Here is a 19,017-nt window from a genome sequence, read left to right as displayed (position 1 = left end):
TGGGGGTGGGAGGAGGGTTGTTGTTGGGGTTTGTTGTTTGTTTGTTTTTTAAAAGCATTTGTTTGCAAGCTGGTGAAAAACTTTAGATGATGAGATAAGGGATTTAGAAAAGGTTTCTTCATTTCTTGGTTTAAATGAGTATACTCAGCTAGGTAGAATTTGTCATAACAAATTAAGCTTGTCATTTTTACAGAGACTTTAAGGTCAAAATGCTGTAGGTCATAGTCTATGGATTTAGTTGTCTTTACCATGGCGTGACATGCTATCTCTTGTATGTATAACTGATGCACTGTAAATAAAAAATGTGCACATAGTGCAGCTAGCAAATACTAATCTCTAGAAGTTCAGCATACTGCCTTAGTTTATTTCATATATCTTGGAAACATAACTGAATGTCCGAGGGTTAGATGTGTGTCGGTGTTCTTGTGAATGAATGCATGCATGCTCTTCAGGATACAAACAGTTGTCTTTAATACGTGTCTGGTTTGAGGTCTGGGAGACACGTACAAGCATGGCTGTTACCACTTAGACCTACTGCCGTACTGAACTGTGAATGATGAAGGTGCCTGTAAGCCATATCCAGGTGACTCCTTTATAAGACTTATTATCCATTTCCTTATGGGGGTGGAGGTGAGGGGAGCAGTGATGATACTCTGCAGTCAAGGGAGAACTACTGATTATGGGCACCCTGAGCAAATCTGTCTAGAAAAGTCCTGGAGTCCATCAGCAGTCCTTTTCTGCCACCTGGCAATATAGTCAGCTACACTAACCTCTATAAGGTCTTGGGAGCCCTTGGTGTGGGGGAGGGAGAGACAAAGAGGGGGTGAGCGACTCAAAATCAGGGAAGCTAAGAAAGAGGCTAATTTCATGATTTCTGAGTTAGGTCTGGGGGACGGGATTGTGTCTTGCCTGGCTATTGTACTAGACCTAGAACCGTAGAGTCCTTACCCCCTCAAGTCATGAAACCAGTGCCTGTGTTTCTCTGCTCTTTTCTCCTTAAGCTTAGAAACAGGTGACAGCCCTGATTTTTTTTGCTTCCTTTCAGTCACTGGCACACAACAGAGCAGTTCTGTTGTCTGTTTTGTTCTGTGGCTCTTGCTGAAAGTAGTAGAAATCAAGGCAAGACCTCAGTGTTTCAAGGCCTGTAGGCAATGCTCCAAGAAGCTGAAACATTACTCAGCTTGTAAACTTGGGGAAAGGAGGAGAGCAGTTTTCAGACAGTTGATAATTGCACTGGGCACAGCAAGAGGCGGCTGGTGTTGAGAGGCTTGAGGTGTGTTTGCATCAAGAAAACCTTTATTGGCTGTATGAGTCTCTAACTGACTTGACCCTGTTATTTGCCCTCTCCTCCAAATGAGTAGAAACGTATTAGAAATGTCTGGTGCACCTTGAATCTTGTTTGAAAGTAACAAGTTCATTGGAAGGTTCTCTATGCTCAAACAGGTGCCCAGGTAAAGACTGCTATTTCTCCTTTATGCAGAAAAGCATGGGATATAATGTGTTGTGGAGTGATGTATAGGCATGGCATACAAGAGAACAAAGCTGCCAACAGGAAAGTCATTTGGCAGGTTCGCTTCTGCTAGAGCATCGGCAGTTCTAGTGATGCATCGATGGTTCTTGCTGTACTAATTTTTCAGTGCTGTATACGCATATGTCTTTCATCTGTGCTAAAGCTCTAAAGAGGAGATACCCAAATCAGAGGAACTTGGTGGTTAAATGTTTGTGAATGGCATAGTGTTCTTCCTCAGGAAGCATTTTCTTTCTGCTACTGTACTGCAGCCTTGCAGATAGGAAGCTAACCACAGGTCTGTGAAGACGAATGTTCCTATCAGTACTATGTGAAGGAAGCAGTTTAGCGAGTCCGAAGTATCTAGGAGATAGGGGAGTTAACTTTTTTCAGAGACTTTCCTAGAGCAGCCAAGACTGAATAGGTCACCAGAGTGGGCAGAGAAGCTAAGCAGCAGCCCAGACAGAAGCTTGTTAAAATAACAAATACTGGGACTCCATTCAGGGAAAAGATAAGTAAATATTACTGCTTTTCTTTCATAAAAGGGTATTATGCATGTTGACAGAATGCTTAAATTTTGAAGCAGTTGATAAGATGCTTGGTCAAGTGCCGCGTATGAAAGGCTTCTGGGTGGCAGACAGTCCTGGCTGACAGAAGGACGCCTGGATGTTACTATAGGGCAAAACATGAATACTACTGGTCTTTGTAGTACAGCAGGGTCCCAACTTTTTGCATTTTTTTTTCTTTAAGAGTGTGCACTTCAAAAGTTAACCTTTTTCCTTGTAGCTGGTGGTATGTTTGAATATCATCTATTGGCAAAGTGACATACTAATTTCTGATGACAGGGAAGCTGTTGCTGACTTGCAGCCCTACAAGCCTATGTGAAAGCTGGTCACACAACTTGTCTGAAGGTATTCTCTGCTCTGTACTGTATTGCCCAACTCAAAGCACACTGCTAACCTGTTCTTGCACTTTCCAGAGTGGATTAATGCTTTTTCAAAGCTTGGCTTGTAGATTTTTTAATTTTTTTTTTTTCTTGGCAGTTGTTGTTAAGCAGTCTTGTGTAAACTAACTTGGAATCCATTCATGGGCCTCTGGGGAAACACAGTGTAAATACATGTTAGTTTGAAATGAGACTCCTCACTGTGCTTCTGCAGCTCCCATTCTGAGATTTACTTCTGAGGTCTTGTCTATGACTTGTTTGGGGATTTTATTTTTTAACGCAAAAACATGGAGAAAAGGGGCTTAGCTGAGGCTGCAGGGGGGAAAGATCAAGCAGCAATCAAGTTCAGTGGAATAATATTTGATACAGTAAGCTTCTCAACTAGGAATTTTCAATTCTGTTTTCTATGAATGTATTTGAAAAATGGTGTTCTTGTCTTTGTGTAAGCTGATAGAGAGGAACAAAAAAGTAGTACATAACATGGAAATATCCTTTCTCTGTTGTCGCTACTTACTGCTATGAGGATATTGTTTGTTTTCCTCTTCTTCATGCTTGGAAAACAAACCAGAGTGAGAAGGTTTTATTCATATGAGTTTTGTTCTTCTAATGCCATTATGATTTCATAATGGCATGTAAAGCTGATCAGCTTGTTTTCAGTGTTCTGGCTTAATGTGTATCTGATGTGTTTTGGAAGAGCAGGATGAACAGCAGAGTTCTAAAACTTGCTAGCTCCCAGACAGCCAGTGTATTGTCAGCTAAGGACTGGTAATATTTCAGGAAAAAAATGAAGGAGCAAAAAATAGGATTTAAGGCTGAACCTCTGTGCATAACACCATGCTTGTTAACTTCATGTTTGCTGGGATTTTGCGTGCAAGTGTGTGAGATACTTGACTGCAGTGGCAGTCTGGCTGAGAGGTCTGATTTTGCCTCTCAGCTGCATAAAACATCAGAATGCTGAACTGGGTAACAGCAGTCATACACATTTACTAATTCTCTGGAGATGTATTGTCCTTCTTGACCTTTTTTTCTTGAAACTTAGGCTTTTTGTAATGCCTTTTTTCCTTGTAAAGCTGGTAAAAGCTAGTTCTTAGAATAAAAATTAAAAAAATTATTTCTACACATATGCAAAACAAATTTCATGTACCCTGTCCAGTAGCAGATATTAACACGTGCTTTTGAGGGAGATATGATATTTAACTTTTTATTACCCGTATGTTTTGTGTGAGGTTGTTTTAAAGGCATTGTCTCTGAGTAGCGTAAGTAACTTAAGGCTTTGTGTCACTTAACTGTTGTCAAATCATCTTAAAATCCCACCATATGGTGAATTTTGGTATGTTTTATTTGGCTTCCTTAAATATCAGTGATTTCAGATCTCTTATCTTATGGCCTAGTAGGCTGTCCATGTGCAATTGTGTCACCTTTCCTTGAATAAAGGAGGTTGACTAAGTCTAAACTTAATTTTCTGCTGTTCTTTGCTATATTTTTAGTTGGTGTATTTTAGTCACTTCTGGTTGCATGAAATGTAGGGGTCTCTTAGCTGTGAAGAATAAAATGCATGATCTCCCATATAGACAGTACTAGTGCGTGTTGGGAGGCTGTGTTGGTTGGTTGGTTTGGTTGGGTTTTTTTTACTTCACCTGACCACAATCATGGCTTTCCAACCAAAACTGCTCCTTTCACTCTTTTTATTCAGTGACTCCTCAGAGCTGATACCATTTTTGTAATAGAGGTAGACCATTGTGGAATCTGACCTCTTGTCTGATTTTTAATCATGTGAACCGAATGTACTTGTTGGCTTCTCTCTCCCTCCCAGATAGCCAGTGACTTTAAAAGGTTTTTTTTGTTTTAATATTAATATTCAGAAGTGTGTTATTTCTGCTTGTTGTGCTGTCCAGTGAAGAAATGCGTTAGTATAATGCTGACTGCTGAGTCACTGAGGTTATCACTAGAGTTGGTAAATGGGCTGTGTTTAGAAAGTGTTTATGTACTAAAAATAAATCACTTGTATTATAGTTTTCCTTGAAGGTAGATGCCAGGCCTGGTCATCAAGGAATGTTAGTAATCTCTTTCTCCAGAGTGCTTGCATTGTTCTTAACATCACCTCCTTTTAAATGCATCAATAATATACTCTAAAAATAAACGTGTTCAGTGTTACGTACAAATGTGAAATGCAGGCCTATGCTGTCCTTTAAGGATAGTTGATAAGCAGACACAAAGCAAATGATGCTCCATTTATAGTGAAGAACTGAGCTGAATGTTGCTGCAAAGGAGTGGTAAGATAGATGGCCTCTTATGAATGAAGTGTTTCCATTTGTTGCGAATATCCTGAAGAGTCCAGTATAAGAGGATGTGCAGCTTTGATGTAAGCATAGCCCTCATTTGAATATCTTATCTTTGTAGAATGTATTTGGGAGTGACACCTGTGATATGCTTACTTTGCTTGCATAGCTTTATGTTAAGCCACTTGTACGGTAAATGTGGACTCAGTCAGTAGTTTTGAATAGGAATGTTTTCCCTCCTCTTATACTTGCCACTGCTGCATTATTAATGTTAAAACTTGGACATCAATGCAATAACTCTTGGATCCATAGGTACGCTAGGAGTCTTTGAGAATGGCTTTAAAGCATGCCTATTTGAAGGAAGTCTGTAGTGTATGTCATAATGTATGGGTACTCCTTAGCTTAGAAGTAGAACAGTTTAGTCACAGAAGCAGACTATAAACTTTTTCATCTGCTTCAGAGAGTTTCGTGCTGCCAAAGCTACACTGCTTCCACAGCATAAGCACATTCAGGTATGTTGTTTGACCCTTGAGTAGAAAAGCAGCTTCCTATTAATCTTGAAATTTAATAGTGTCACTATCGCAGGTCCCTTTTTTTGAGTTAAGAGCTATGGTGGGAGAAAGAGCAGGGAGAACAAAACTACTCTTGCCTTGTCTGGAAACACTCAGTTGAATTGGTCAGAGCATCAGCCTCTAGGCCTTGTGCTGGTGTACTGCAGCAGAAAAGCATCTGCACGAACTTGGAGGGTTTGAACTGATAGACATGAACTAATGGGGCACAGTTACACACTGGGATTTTATCACTGTGGTGGGGAATAATCTTAAGTTGTCAAGCTAATGGTATAGCTCCTCTAGGATATGTGGTAATCCGTATGTGTCAGTAGTTTATACCTTTCTGGAAATAGCAACAGCACTACTACTTGTGGAAGTATTCTGTGCTATGCATGCAAATTGGATTTTCTGTTGTTTCAGTGAAACACCCTGCTGCAAGGCCAGACAAATGAAATTGAGGTGAAAATGAGCTGGCTGAGCCTTTAAGACAGCTTGAAACCTTAGACAGTTGCATCTGTGCCTATGGATAGCAGAAATATAGTTTTGTCTGACCTGTATCTCCTCCAGCTCTGAAGCCATATTTCAGGCTAAGGGCTAAACTCTAAGCTCACAGAATAACAAAATGGAAATGGTTGAGGTTGGCAGGGACCTCTGGAGGTCCTCTGGTCCAACCCCCTTGCTCAGGCAGGGCCGCCTAGAGCTGGTTGCCCAGGTCTATGTGCAGATGGCTTTTGAGTATCTCCAAGCATGGAGACTACAACCTCTCTGGGCAACTTGTGCCAGTGCTCAGTCACCCTCACAGTAAAAAAGTGTTTCTTGATGTTCAGAGGGAATCTCCTGTGTTTCAGCTTGTGCCCATTGCTTCCGGTCCTGTCACTGGGCACCGCTGAGGAGAGCCTGGCTCTGTTGTCTTTGCACCTCCCTTCAGGTATTTATACAGATTGATGAGATCTGCCCTCAGCCTTCTCTTCTCTAGCCTGAACCGTCCTCAGACATCCACACAGTACTTAAGAGGCAGTCCAGTACAGTAGTTTAGACAGTTTCAGGGAACCATGTGTCACAGATCAGCTGATAACATATGGTCAGTGCTTTTTTTACTATTGTCTTTGCTCCCACATAAAATTTATTGAATCTAAAAAGCGATGTTTCACTCTAGGCTACCAGATCCTGCTTCAGCTTGGGGTGGGGAGAACTCTTAGTGTTGCTTAGACTTAGACTTTCATCAAATCTACCTTCTAGTTTTACTCTAGCAGCCAGTGTTTTTCATTGAAGAAGTTCATAAAAGCTTATTAAAAGTTTAAGCTGGGGCCACTTCTTCTTCTGAACTGTAGATGCTACTGGATTGCATATCGGGGAGTAGTAAATAGAAGATTTATCAGTAAATAGGTTCGCTATAGTATTTAGTAAGTATCTTAGGGAGAAGCAGGCTTGTTTTATCTCCTCAATTCATCTTTAGTTACTTTTTGCATAAGAAGAACCTGAGTAGCAATGAGTAACACACTGAATTCTTGCAACAGAGAAAGTAGAAAACACCCCAACAACAACACCCCCCCACCACCATCAGATAAGGGCAAAAGTGTTTGAGATCATTCATAAGGAGAGAAGATCTTTTCCACTGAATGAGAATATTTGGATTATCTATTCTGCATGGCAATAGTGGTGTTCTATAGTGTCTCCTTGTAATATATCAGTAGGTATAATATTTTGGGATAATTGTAGTGGTTTTACACTCTAGCAATTATTTATAACAAAAATAAGAACTGGAGAACTGGAGGCAATATTTTGGATTTCATTCTCCACATGCAAATGTCTTTTTGCTAATTTGATCTGAGGTTGTGAACTTTCAGTTTGGATTTCTGTAGCCCAAAGCATAGTTATCTGTCTGCCCTAACTGCTGGACAAACTTACATACGACAGGCTCTAATTTCAGGAAATGTCTTATCAGCCTATGCAGGGCCTAGCTGATGTCTACTTTTTTCAGCCATTGCCTGCTTAGGGTTAAGGACAAAACAGTGCCTCAGAGGAAGATCGTCCCTAAGAAGAGACAAACTTCTTAATGCTGCAAGTCCTTCTAAAATCTGCAGTAGAAGTGGGATTTCTGCATTTGTGTCTGTCTATGAAGTCTGATTCTTTAATATTGGAAAGTTGAGAACAGCTTGTTCTGAACTACAGCAAATGAGAATGCTTTCAAAGGTGGATTTTGTTTGGAGACCAGAACTCCAGCACTGTGTTGCAAAACTCACCATCGACTTCTGGCATATGTAGGAGTTCAACTTTTTTCATTTTTAACTAGTTTGGTTATCATCCAAAATTAAATAAAAACTAGCAAATAAGACATCTGAGTTGTTTTTAAAAATGCAGAACAACTGTACAGCATGCATGTTTGTTTTGGAATTGCTTTTTAAAGAACCTGTTAGTTACTCTTCATGAATAATTAACAAGATTCCCAATGTGGAGCTTGTAGAACAGACAACTAGCTTCAGAAGTGTTAATTTTTTAATAGAATGCTGGTTTCACTCTGAGTCAACAGTGTGTCCAGTTGTGTAGCAGCACAAATAAGCCAGTAAGAGCCAACAAAAACATACCAAAAACATGACAGTTGCTTCAAGAGAGAAAACATTAATGCACGCATTCACTGTGATCCAACTGGGGAGAGGATGCAAAGGGGTTGATCAAAGTTATCAGTGGTGTATACTGAAAAATAACTTAAGGGAAGTAGCTAAATCGAAACTGCCTTAAGATCTATTTTCAAAACAGTCCTTTAAGGATAAAAAGGAAATGTTTCCTGTGTGCATTCTTAAGAACCCTTACATCTTAAAGTCTGGTCTCTCTGTTTGTGAGACTAGCAAACTTCAAAGATGCCCAGAGTCTCTCAAAGGGAAGAGATGCAAAAGAAAAGTCTTTACCAGATCTGAAAACAGGCAACAATATACTGTCCTAGTCCTGTTGACATCAGTATAATTTATCAGCTTGAATGAGACCCTTAGCTTGGGTAAGGTTACTTGTGGCATATGCCTCTGAGGAAATAGATGCTTAATCTCACTAGGGCAGCAAGATATCTTTGGGGTGTGGTTTCTTCTGGTAATCTCGTAGCTCTGCAACTTGAAACGAGCTTCCCAAACATGTACATCACTGCTGATGTCATTCAGTCCCAGCTTGTTTTGGCATAAGCTATTGGCAAATGTGAATAGCAGCCATATTTAATTTCAGCTTTACTCTGAATAGAAACAATACTTAACAGAAAATTACAAGATCAGAAGGCTTTTTGTTTGAACTCCTGATGTTTGACTAATTGTTATTATAATACTGGAACATGAGTAGGGACAGAATGCACTCTGGAAACTGGCAACTTCTGCAGCTCTCAAACCTAAGTAGACTTCTTGTGATTTATCAGTTTATAGTTAAGTCATCTAAGTAAAATGTAAAAAACAAATACTTTTGAGAGGAAGACTTGGAATTGCCATTAAGTCTCACTTTAGAAGCAAACCAGAAGAAGCTCTGTTAAGTCTTGACAAGTGCAGAATCACTTTGAAGAAAGCAGTTTCTCTGATAGAAAAGTTTAAACTCAAGCTTTTAAGACAAAACCATCCTTCTAATCTGCAATCAGAAATGAAGTCTTTGCAGTTTGTTCTTGCACTCCTAGATGGATTCTTGGCTCAGAACTGCGACATTCTCCACTGGTTAAAACTGCAGTGCTTCATCAGCCTCCAAATAAACAAACTTTGACATAGTTTCCAAATGTGGAAACGGGAGAGGGGAAGGAAGGCAGCAAGGTCCATGTTGAGGAGGAAGTGTCGGTGTCTCTAGGAGGGAAAGGTGGGAGGCAAACAGTCTTTGTCCCTAGCATGTGGATAGTTCAGAAATTGTTAATCCAGGAGTATTGAATTATGAATTTTTATACTAGACTTGTATGTTGGAAGAAGGGTGCTGACTGCTCTCAGCATCTCCAGCTCTTCTCTTGAATAACAGTTCTCTTACTGCCTTGATGTCTGTCTGTTGACATGATCCTGCTGAAGTCTGAGTTTCTTCTGTGTAGATGATAGCTTGGCTCTTGCTTCTAGCAGTGGTTCCATTCTCTTAAGTTTTATGATCATATCTGGTGCTTTCCTTCATTAGTACAACTTTATTATTTTAATAAATCAAATATAGGGAAATATTATAACTCTGTACTTGGAAGAATGAAATGTAGCCCCTTCCAAATCAGCCCTGCTAAACTCCTCCTCTTGAACTTTTGAGGTGAACATTCGTAGTTCACTGACAATGAATCCTTGTGTTCGTCTGGGGAATGATTGAGGCAGAGTCTTATGACTTGATTTACAAAGTCTTTAGTTTCTTTGATAGGCTTTGAGTTGGGATGTAAGTCAATAAATTACCGGGACTTCGAATTGGTACGTATGGGGTTTGTTTGTGTGCATGGGGGGGTCTTTCAGCCTTTGTACAAAAAGGAACTTTATTGGTGATGTTTCCTGTATATGGGTCTGAAAGTAAGCAAAATGTTTTTAGCTTTCTGAGGTTTTTTTTTCCTCTTTTGAATTTGATGATCTCAATAAGATGTGGTACTCTGATGCTGTAGCTGTAGTAGAGTCAGCTGGCTGGACTTCTGAGATGAAGACTGATGCTGTCTTGCGATACAGTAAGTAACCCTTTACCTATCATCAGTGAGCTCAGCTTACCTCCTTGATTAACTGATCACATCCTGTTTTGCATTTTAGTAGTTGCAGTAGGAGTAGTTTAAGTCATTGGCAAATGCTATCCAACTATTCTATTTTTAACTAGAGATCTGATAGATCTCTCAAGCTGGGTAAATGGTAAGCTTATAGCACAGAGAGAAAACCTAAGCAAGAAACTATGGTTGAAGTAAAGCATGGCTTTTTTTGGATCAGTCCTCTGTACCTTGGGGTGAGCCAAAGCTATGATGTTTACAAGAGCTAGTTTATTCCAGCAAATGAAGAGTTATGATACAAGGCCTTAACATATGTTAAGATAGCAGATGTTTGTCACAAGTTTCTTGTGGTTGATGATGATGGGGAGTGGTGAGTTGGCAGCAGGACTCTGTGTGGCCTGTGTGTAAACAGATGAGAACTCCAAAACTTTCGTATAAAATATTTACATGCTTTAGGGCTTTAGGAACCTAGTGATGTGTTCATGAAACTGATTGCATCTGTTTGGAAACACTTTGTTTTTGCTTTAAAGTGAGCTGTCACACTTGCAGTTTTATGATATGTCATAGGAGTGTTCATAAAGCACTCGTTCCTTTATCTAGTACTTCAAATACCTGAGGCATGCTTGCAAAGAAACATACTGAAACTAAAACTGTTCCTGGTTTGGGGGGGGGGGGGGGGGGAGGTAGGAGAAAAGCAGGATTTTACATATTCATATCATATACTAATGTGTGCTGAGTGGGAGTTAAGTCCCATGAGTAGAAGTAAAAATCAAGCCTTTTTTTTTAATTTTTTTTTTCTGGAAAACTTCCTCTATTGAAGCTCCAATGTGGTTAAAACTATGAGAACTCTACAGGAGAGCAACTGTTTTCAGTTTTCACTTAAGTAGCAGCTTGAACAACAGCTTAATCCTACTCTAGGTAGCAGAAAAATCTAAAAGCACTTTTTCATAGAAGGATATCCTGTAGAATTAGCGCTGCAGTAGCATGCTTCAAAGTTGGCTAATGAAATATATAGAACTGTTCCATTTCTAAACAGATATGCCTTGGGGAAGATATTCAAAGTCTTTACATTTCTTCCATGATGAAATGAAAAGGCAGGTTTTGTTCAAGACATGGAGGCAGACCTGACACTTCTCGAAACTGTAGTTCTCATTCTACATTAAATGTAAAAGAAGAACAGATTTACTCAGTGCTAGTTTAAACTGGTCATCACAAAGAACTGGCTTATGCAAGGAGGCGCTAGTAATAGGGACTGTATTGTACTAACAGCAAAATTGCAACTATGTGAGCTTGTCTGTTAGAATAGACAAACAGTGTACATACCAAACTGTCTGCATTGCGGTTGTGATTTGCACTGTTAGCCTCAGATTTTTTTGGTGAGTGTTTTCGTTTGGTATGAAGATCACAGAAGAAGGGAAAGAATCCTCCCCTTGGCTTCCCAGTGCTTCCTGTGAGTAGTTTTCCATAGTGTAATGTGTTACAACACTGAGCTTTGTAGGTTCTGTCTTTCAGGATAGTATGTCCTGTTGGAGTAGCTGACCCTGGAAACAAACAGTTTCATATAAATAGGTGTAGTGTGAAACAAATAGCAGGTTTAATTGGCATTTACTTCATTACAGAAAGCAGGATTACATTTCTTAATGTCAGGAGATGTCTACAGAAAACTGTCGGTTCTACTATAGCAGTGTTTTTCTAATTCCTTGGTTATATGTTAATTTCCAGCCAGGTGTTAGCTTGCTACTGAAAACTTGCACCTTGCGTCTGTGCTTCGTGGCAAATGTCCCATAAGCAGTGACGTTTTGGGGAGGATGGAATTTCTGTGGCAGTTGGACAAAGCCATTCATTTTGAAAACCAAAACTCCACCTCTGAGTAGTCGGAGACATTGGTGAGGCAGTGTCATAGGCTGCTCTCCTGCGCTCAGCTTGCTGCAGAGCAGAATTGGTACGCGGTGTACTCACACTCTGGCTGTCTGGCTTCAGATCCCCTGGTGGTTGCTATGTGAAAGAGGTGGTTCTTCCATCCTACACAGCTCGAAAGTCTACATATTTTGGGCATTCTTACTGCTAACACTGAAGTTGAGTGCTTTTGAAATTAAAATTCAACTAAATCACGCCAGTGTTGTGAAGTCTGTCTTTTCTCTCTTTCAGTCCAGGAGAACCTAGAGCTAAGGTATGCTGTCTTTTAATTTACTATTCTTATGTTAAAGGCAGGTAGCCCTACATATTGCTGAGGTGTCTGTATTTGTTCTATGCCTTGCTTGCTATGTGCTGTTTTTAGGATTTACTTGCAGCTGCAATAGCATGTTGCTGAGATGATCATTTATTAGCTGGGCATACAGTGGTGTGACCCTTTCCTACCCCACAAAAGTGCCACTGTTGTTGGGCATTAATTTAAAATAAAAGCATCCAGCACCAAACAAAGCAATATTTTGTGTATTGTACTGAGATGTCTTCAAGATGGACAGAGAAGCCTTGGTTACAGGCTGCACTGATATAGTTTGAGACTTCAGGCTTTAAAAAAGAAAAGGGGGAAAAAAAATCAAAAATAGTGGCTTTGTGCATGTTGCTAGTCTCCCGCCTACCTCATGGAAGCTAAGGGTACAGAAAGGGATGGGACTGGTGTTTGTTACACACAGATAAGCTTTTTTTTTTTTATTATGGAATAGGCATGTCAACTTTCTGCTGGTAATACACAGTGAAGGAGTTAACTTTCAAACCATGCTCTTGTGCTTAGCAGGATTTATAATAGCATGGAAAGACAATAGAATTGTCTGGAAATAACTTGTTACTTTCCTTTTAAAAAAATAAAATAAAGGTCTGACTGCTAAAATAACTTAATTCTAGTGTTTAAACTCACAATTCAGTGCTTGCAGCCTGAAGGACTCAAATATTTATGGGAAGCTGTTGGAAGCAGATTCCTGTTCAGTTAAACCAGAGGTGAAAACAGTTACCAGAACTTGGATATCAAACCTCTTCAGCTGGAGAAGTATTTTTTTAAAAAATAAATTGTTGCACTGACCTATATACTGAAGTCTTGGTTCTGTGTCAGTGTATCAGGTTATAGCTGTGTCTATAGCTGTAAGGTTAATGATCGAGTTATTGTTTACTTCTGTGAGACACAGCTAGTTTCCATCAGCAATTATAAATCTGAAGTTTCACGATAATAATATTCTCTTTAGAGATGGAAGCAAGACTGATCTTAACTGTCATTGTCTGACAGTGCAAGCACAAGCCCAACTTTATTGATAACTGTAATTGCTCTCGTGCAGAATAGCTCCTGACAAGGGTAGGGTAGGAAGCCTGACCAGTTGAACATTGGGAATGCAGCTGGCATCATGCCAGGCTCACTAGAGTGCTCTCTGCTGCTGCCCCTGTGAAGCTCTGGAAAGCTTACAATGCTGATGGTGGCACTGGCATTGCAGTGAGCAGCAACAGGGATCAGAAAGACGACAGACGTTCCATAGCTGGAGGATGAGGAGCTGAACCCGGTACAATGGGAATTGCCATCTGTCTCCTCCTCAGCTCAGGCACCACTACTAAAGGTACAGAAGCCATGGCTGTATCACAAGCTGTGCCTTATGCAGACTGTCAGTAAAATGTCTTTTATGGTATTTTCCTGGGTATGCTCATCATTTTGGTGTGATATTTACTACCTTATTGTCCTGGTTTCGGCTGGGATAATTTTCTTCCTAGTAGCTGGTATAGTGTCATATTTGGATTTAGGATGAGAATAGTGTTGATAACACACTGACATTTTAGTTGTTGCTGAGCAGTGCTTACAGTAAGTCAAGGACTTTTCAGCTTCTCATACTGCCTTGCCAGCGAGGAGGCTGGGAGGGGACACAGCCAGGACAGCTGACCCAAACTGGCCAAAGGGATATTCCATGCCATATGACGTCATGCTGAACAATAAAACTGGAGGGAGCTGGCCAGGGGGTGGCAGCTCACTGCTCAGGGACTGGCTGGGCATCAGTCAGCAGGTGGTGAACAATTGTATTGTGCATCAGTTGTTTTGTATATTCTTTTATCGTTATTATTTTTTCCCTTCCTTTTTCTGTCCTCTTAAACTGTCTTTATCTCAACCCACAAGTTTTACCTTTTTTGGGATTATCTCCCCCATCCCACTAGGGGGAGTGAGGGAACAGCTGTGTGGTGTTTAGCTGCCTGCTGGGTTGTATCGTCGTTTTATGCTTGTCTTCCTGCTTTATACATAGATTCTAAAGATTTTGTGTTAATAAGCATTTTTAAAACTAGTCTGGAGGTTGCTTCTGTAATCTTGCAGTTGTTTTTGTGTTGGGGCACTGAAAAAAAGACAGGATGCAGAAATAAAAACTTTGGGAAAAGGGATAAAGCTGAAGTGTCATCTCAAAATGGTGGTGGAGTAGCCAGGAAGATGGAATAATTCATCTCAGAACTTAATCATTGGCCAAGTCTTGTGAATGAAAAATAGAGTATGGCAAAATTATGCACAACAGCAATCTATCTACTACTTATGTTTTGGGAAAACCTATCACTCAGGTGGTCAATTATGTTGTTCAATAAACTTATGCTTTGAAAATAGTGCCAATCTCCCTGCATATTTCTTGTTAAGCAGTTAAGAATGGAGTGTGTGGTTCTGGGGAAAAAAAAAAAAAAAACACCACCAAAACATCCTGCCCTTACAATTAAATTGCAGCCAGAAGGTTTTAAGAGGTGTCTCTTGTCAATGATAGAAGACAAGGTGACAAAATGGTGGTATTGCTTAAAGCTGCTTTGTGTTTAAAAAATAAAGATAAGCCGTATGCTTATTTCAAACAAGGTTATTTCTCCAGTGATACCTGTGTTTTTAAGTAGAGTACATGAAGGTTGTAGCTCTATCTCTGCCAGCATTGCTTTTCTACAGGTGAAATCAGTCAAATGATGGTAGGGTGATAGTAGAACCATCTTTTTTTTTTAGGTTTTCACATTGACACTGTAGAACTGGTTTGGTGCTTAAGGACATAGTATAGTTACAGACAGTATCTCCAGACCACTACCTTCAAAGAGCTGCTAGTGTAAACTCTTACCCTTCACTGAGTACTAGGCTGTAGAGGTCTGTAGAGCCACCTCTCTGCTCTCTGAATGTGTGTGTCCATCCCACAAGCTCAGTACTGTTGACAAAAGTTTTATATTGGACTTTCATCTCCAGCTCCCAAGTATTGAATTTTCATTCAGATATTAATGAACATCCCAAAGGTTAAAAGCAACAAACTTAAATATGTTTTCTTTTTTCCTTAGCTTCTGGCTATTGTCATGCTCCTTACGTAACAGCTGAAAAACTTTTTTTTTTTTTTTTGGTTACCTAGTAGTAGTGTGCAGTTGCTGTACTAATAAGTGTTTGGCAGCTAGGAAGCCTGGAAGTACACAAAAAAGTGAACCTTACTGTAAAGTCAGCTATTGATTTTCCAAAAAGGGAATTTATTTCTAGCACACCTTCTGCTGTTCTGAATAGCTCTACATTATGATAGGGCAGAAGAATGTTAATAAAAGACTTTTTGGGGGGAGGTGTGGTGTCTTAAGCCTATATCAGTTTTCGCTTGTTTAGTCACACTACCGTGCTTTTAGAGGATGTAAAAAAAGGTTCATTTTGGTTTTGTTAGATATATTTGGATTTTCTTTCAATTCGCTGTTAAATATTGAAACGTAAGTTAGGTAAAGATTTAAATCACCCAAATCATTTATCAAAATGAAATATTAAAGCATAAAGGCATCTAATTCAATACTGCAAAAAAATTGCAAATACCATTTTAATAACTGATTTTACTTTGCTGTTTAAGAAGAATGAACAGTACCATTTTATTCTCAGTCCTCTACCCTCCCTCTCTCAGGAGAGTGGAATACTGATGCTGTTTCTCTAAATGGGCAGTTCCTTAACTATTTGATAGGATACAAAATGTAACCCCTGCAGAAACTGCTTAATAGCAGATCTTTTGCAGTGGCATATCTGATTTGTATGAAACAGTGCAGTAATTGGGTTCGTGGGTACAGTCGGAGTAAACTTTAAATGAAAGTGACAGTAACTAGTCCAGACTTTTTTCATTTTGTTCAGGGTAAGACTATTAGACAGTAAGTGACTTACTGGTTTTATTGCTTTCAATTAGCAACCCAATTTTATACTCTTTTAATTATCATTTAATTGGATTGCCCCTTTACACTCAGAGCCTGGCAGCCAAACCAGCTGATTTAGTATTTGGCACAACTGAGGGGGTGAAAATTTCTTCCATAAATCTGTCTCCAGAGGATATGTTACTGCCAGCATAGAAACTCTTCTCTGGAAGTGACAAATCTGCTTTAATATCTCCTTTCTAGCCTCTAAATTTGCACGCCCTCATTTGTGCCTAGCTCTTTAATCTCCACTATTTGAGTGGTTGTTATAAACCAGGGGGCTGAAGCCTCCAAAGTAAAGCTTTAATGTAAAATGTAACCAGATAGGACATACAAACAGTTCTTAAATTAGATTCGAAAAGGTAAAGTTGGTATACGTGTAAGTTGCTTAGGGAAGTGTGTAAGTTGTCCCTGTAACTGTTCCAAGAGATTAATTGTCATGTCCTTGCATGTTCTTAGTGGAGGGGGAATTAGCATTGTAAAGTGACCTTTGAGAGTAAACTAGAGGACAAGGGAGTGGTTGGTGATGCTTTTAAAAAGGGACAGGAAGGGAGAGAGGAAGATAAAAGAGTCAATGGTTTTAGGGACTGAAGGAGAAGTAGCACACCCTTGCTGGGCTGGGAGAAGAGGCCCTTCCTCAGCTGTCAGCTACAGCCCTCTCCCCTCCTCTGGCAGAAAGAGGGGGATGGAAAGCACCAGCAGAAAAAAAAAAACCAAAACGAAGAAATAGGAAGGACGTGTTGCTCTCCTGTTACTAGTCCCGGATTCAAGATGTGTTTAACATCATTCTCTCTGGAGCTGATTGCATGTGTGGCCTTACAAAAACCCATCCACCGTCTGATGGCTGGGCTTCTTTTTTTGTCAGCTTCTGGCTCGTCTGTAAACTGTTTCAGGAATGGGGAGGGAGGGCTGTTATATTGACGTTAAATTAGTTAGTAGAGGAATCTCTTTTTTTAACCTTCTCTTGTAATCCTCAGGGTTAAATGTTTTCAGCTCATAGTTCAGTTGTGGTTATTTGTAGCTGGCATTCACATTTGCTCTGTAATTCAATTTAGATGATGCTGCTTGGCCCAAATTAGAGCAGACTAGTCGAAGGAGCTTGGTGTGTGTAGAAACTGATCACTAACTCTAAGGTCTTCCAAGTAGAGTTGTAAATATTTCCACTCAGTTTTAAGGTACAGTTATCTGGCTTGAATTCACTTGTGGAACTGTGATTTGTACTGTCAGATCTTATTTGTCAGATTTCTCAACTATTGAAAATGCTGAGTAACAACCTTATTGTCATCACAAAAATACTGTAATATTCTCATTAATTCATGTGGTTTCAGTTCCAGCTGTGTGCCAGTTATTTATTTATTAGAGTCTATTTTCTGAATAGCTTCCAGCTACACATTCTTCGGAGAGATGAGATTTTATTCATACATGTATCTACTTATAGGTGAGGAATTTGAAATTGGAGCATGAGCAGGAGAAAAACAAGATCTTGTCAGAAGCATTAGAGACACTAGCTACCGAACACCATGAACTAGAGCAGTCACTGGTTAAGGGATCTCCGCCTCTCAGCATCATCAGTGAAGAGCAATTCTATGATGCTGTTTCAGGTAAGTAATGATGTCCAGAACGTGAGTGTGTAGCCAGCACATGTGTGGCGAATGCGTTGCGGGGGTGGGAACAGTCTCACTTTAAGTGAAATCTCTGCCTTTCCAACGTGGAACTAATTTTAGGAGAATGCTTCATGTGCTTTATGAGCGGGCCTCTAAAATTTTGCCTGAGTTCACCTGCAGAATTGTATTGTTTCACCTTAGCATGACAAAAAGTTACAAAACCATAGGGCAGTCATGAAAGGTCTGATTGCTTGCATGTCTGCGCCCTTTTTTTAAATAGCAAAACTTAAGGTTCCTATTTTAGGAGGTGTAACTGTATCTGGTAGTCTTCTGACTTGCTTTCTCCGTGGTGGTGTAATGTTTTTTTTCTTTTGTTTTGTTGTTAAGATCAGTCCATAAAAATCACTAGTTTTGAGGGATAATGAGCTTAAGAAAGGCTTGTTCCATTTCACTTCTGTATACCTTAAGTGTCACAGGTGGAAGAAAAGGATGAATTGAAATCCTCTGTGCATTTCTGAAATATCTTTTCTTTCCCTGTCTGCTCTTCAGTTTAGTATCTTTCATATTTTCATGTGCAGAACATGCAAATAGTGATTTTTGAAAAACTCTGAGCTGCATAAGATGATTACAACATGCATTTGTATAGAGAGGCTTTACATAGTGCAGCTCAGTAATAGCTCTAACTGGGTGGTCATGTAGACAGCGCAGTGCTGTCTACAACTACGAAGGATCTGGAAGAGCTTGAGGGTGAACATAGTCTAACTGTAGCAGGTAATTAGGTTGTGATGGCATACTTCACGAGGTAGTATAGGGTCACTTTTTCTGTGAGCTGAACTGTCTCATGCTTCTGACGGATGAGAAAAGCAGTGTTCCCAGACTCCTTGATAGGTGCTCTGCAGTGCACAACTTAAGCAGAGAATAAAACCAGGGAAAGTGGAGTCTGTGATCAAGTATAGTGCTAGCATAGGAACGCAGCAAATCAACAGCACACTTGGCTGCTTGGCACAGTAACAAATTTATCAAGCCTTCAAGGAGGAGAAGAGATTGAGGAACACTAGAAACAGGTTCTTCAACCAGAACCAAAAGAACAATTCTGCTGAAAGGCCTCAGGCTCTTTTGCTTGTCCCAACAAAGCAGGGAATAGTTGTTTATCTGGTGCTGCTGGAATGTAGTCTCTCCAGCAAGGCTTGCTTTGTGTGTATGAGAGAATACTCAGCTTTAAAGAGCTGTTAGTCTGTACATCTACATCTCATAACTGACCTGGTCTCTAAACCATCTTGAAAGAAAGTGTCCAAAGCCTCCTCTGTAGTTGGGACAGATGGCCTTTTTGTCACTTGAAGCTGCAAA

The 19,017-nt window shown here is 39.9% G+C and overlaps 1 protein-coding gene across 5 annotated transcripts in view; it reads left to right on the top strand.

Annotated features, from left to right (window-relative positions):
- The window catches only part of OSBPL1A (oxysterol binding protein like 1A), a 91,007-nt gene that overhangs the window by 31,702 nt on the left and 40,288 nt on the right, over positions 1-19,017 (top strand). For all 5 annotated transcript variants that reach the window (XM_052787409.1, XM_052787407.1, XM_052787408.1 and 2 more), the window contains one exon: positions 17,505-17,667. In XM_052787409.1, the coding sequence (XP_052643369.1) occupies positions 17,505-17,667 (163 nt within the window). The remainder of the gene's footprint in view (positions 1-17,504; positions 17,668-19,017) is intronic.

This window comes from Harpia harpyja, chromosome 5 (genome assembly GCF_026419915.1).
Source record: "Harpia harpyja isolate bHarHar1 chromosome 5, bHarHar1 primary haplotype, whole genome shotgun sequence".
Taxonomy (NCBI): Eukaryota; Metazoa; Chordata; class Aves; order Accipitriformes; family Accipitridae; genus Harpia; species Harpia harpyja.
This window is presented reverse-complemented; position numbering and strand designations above follow the sequence as displayed.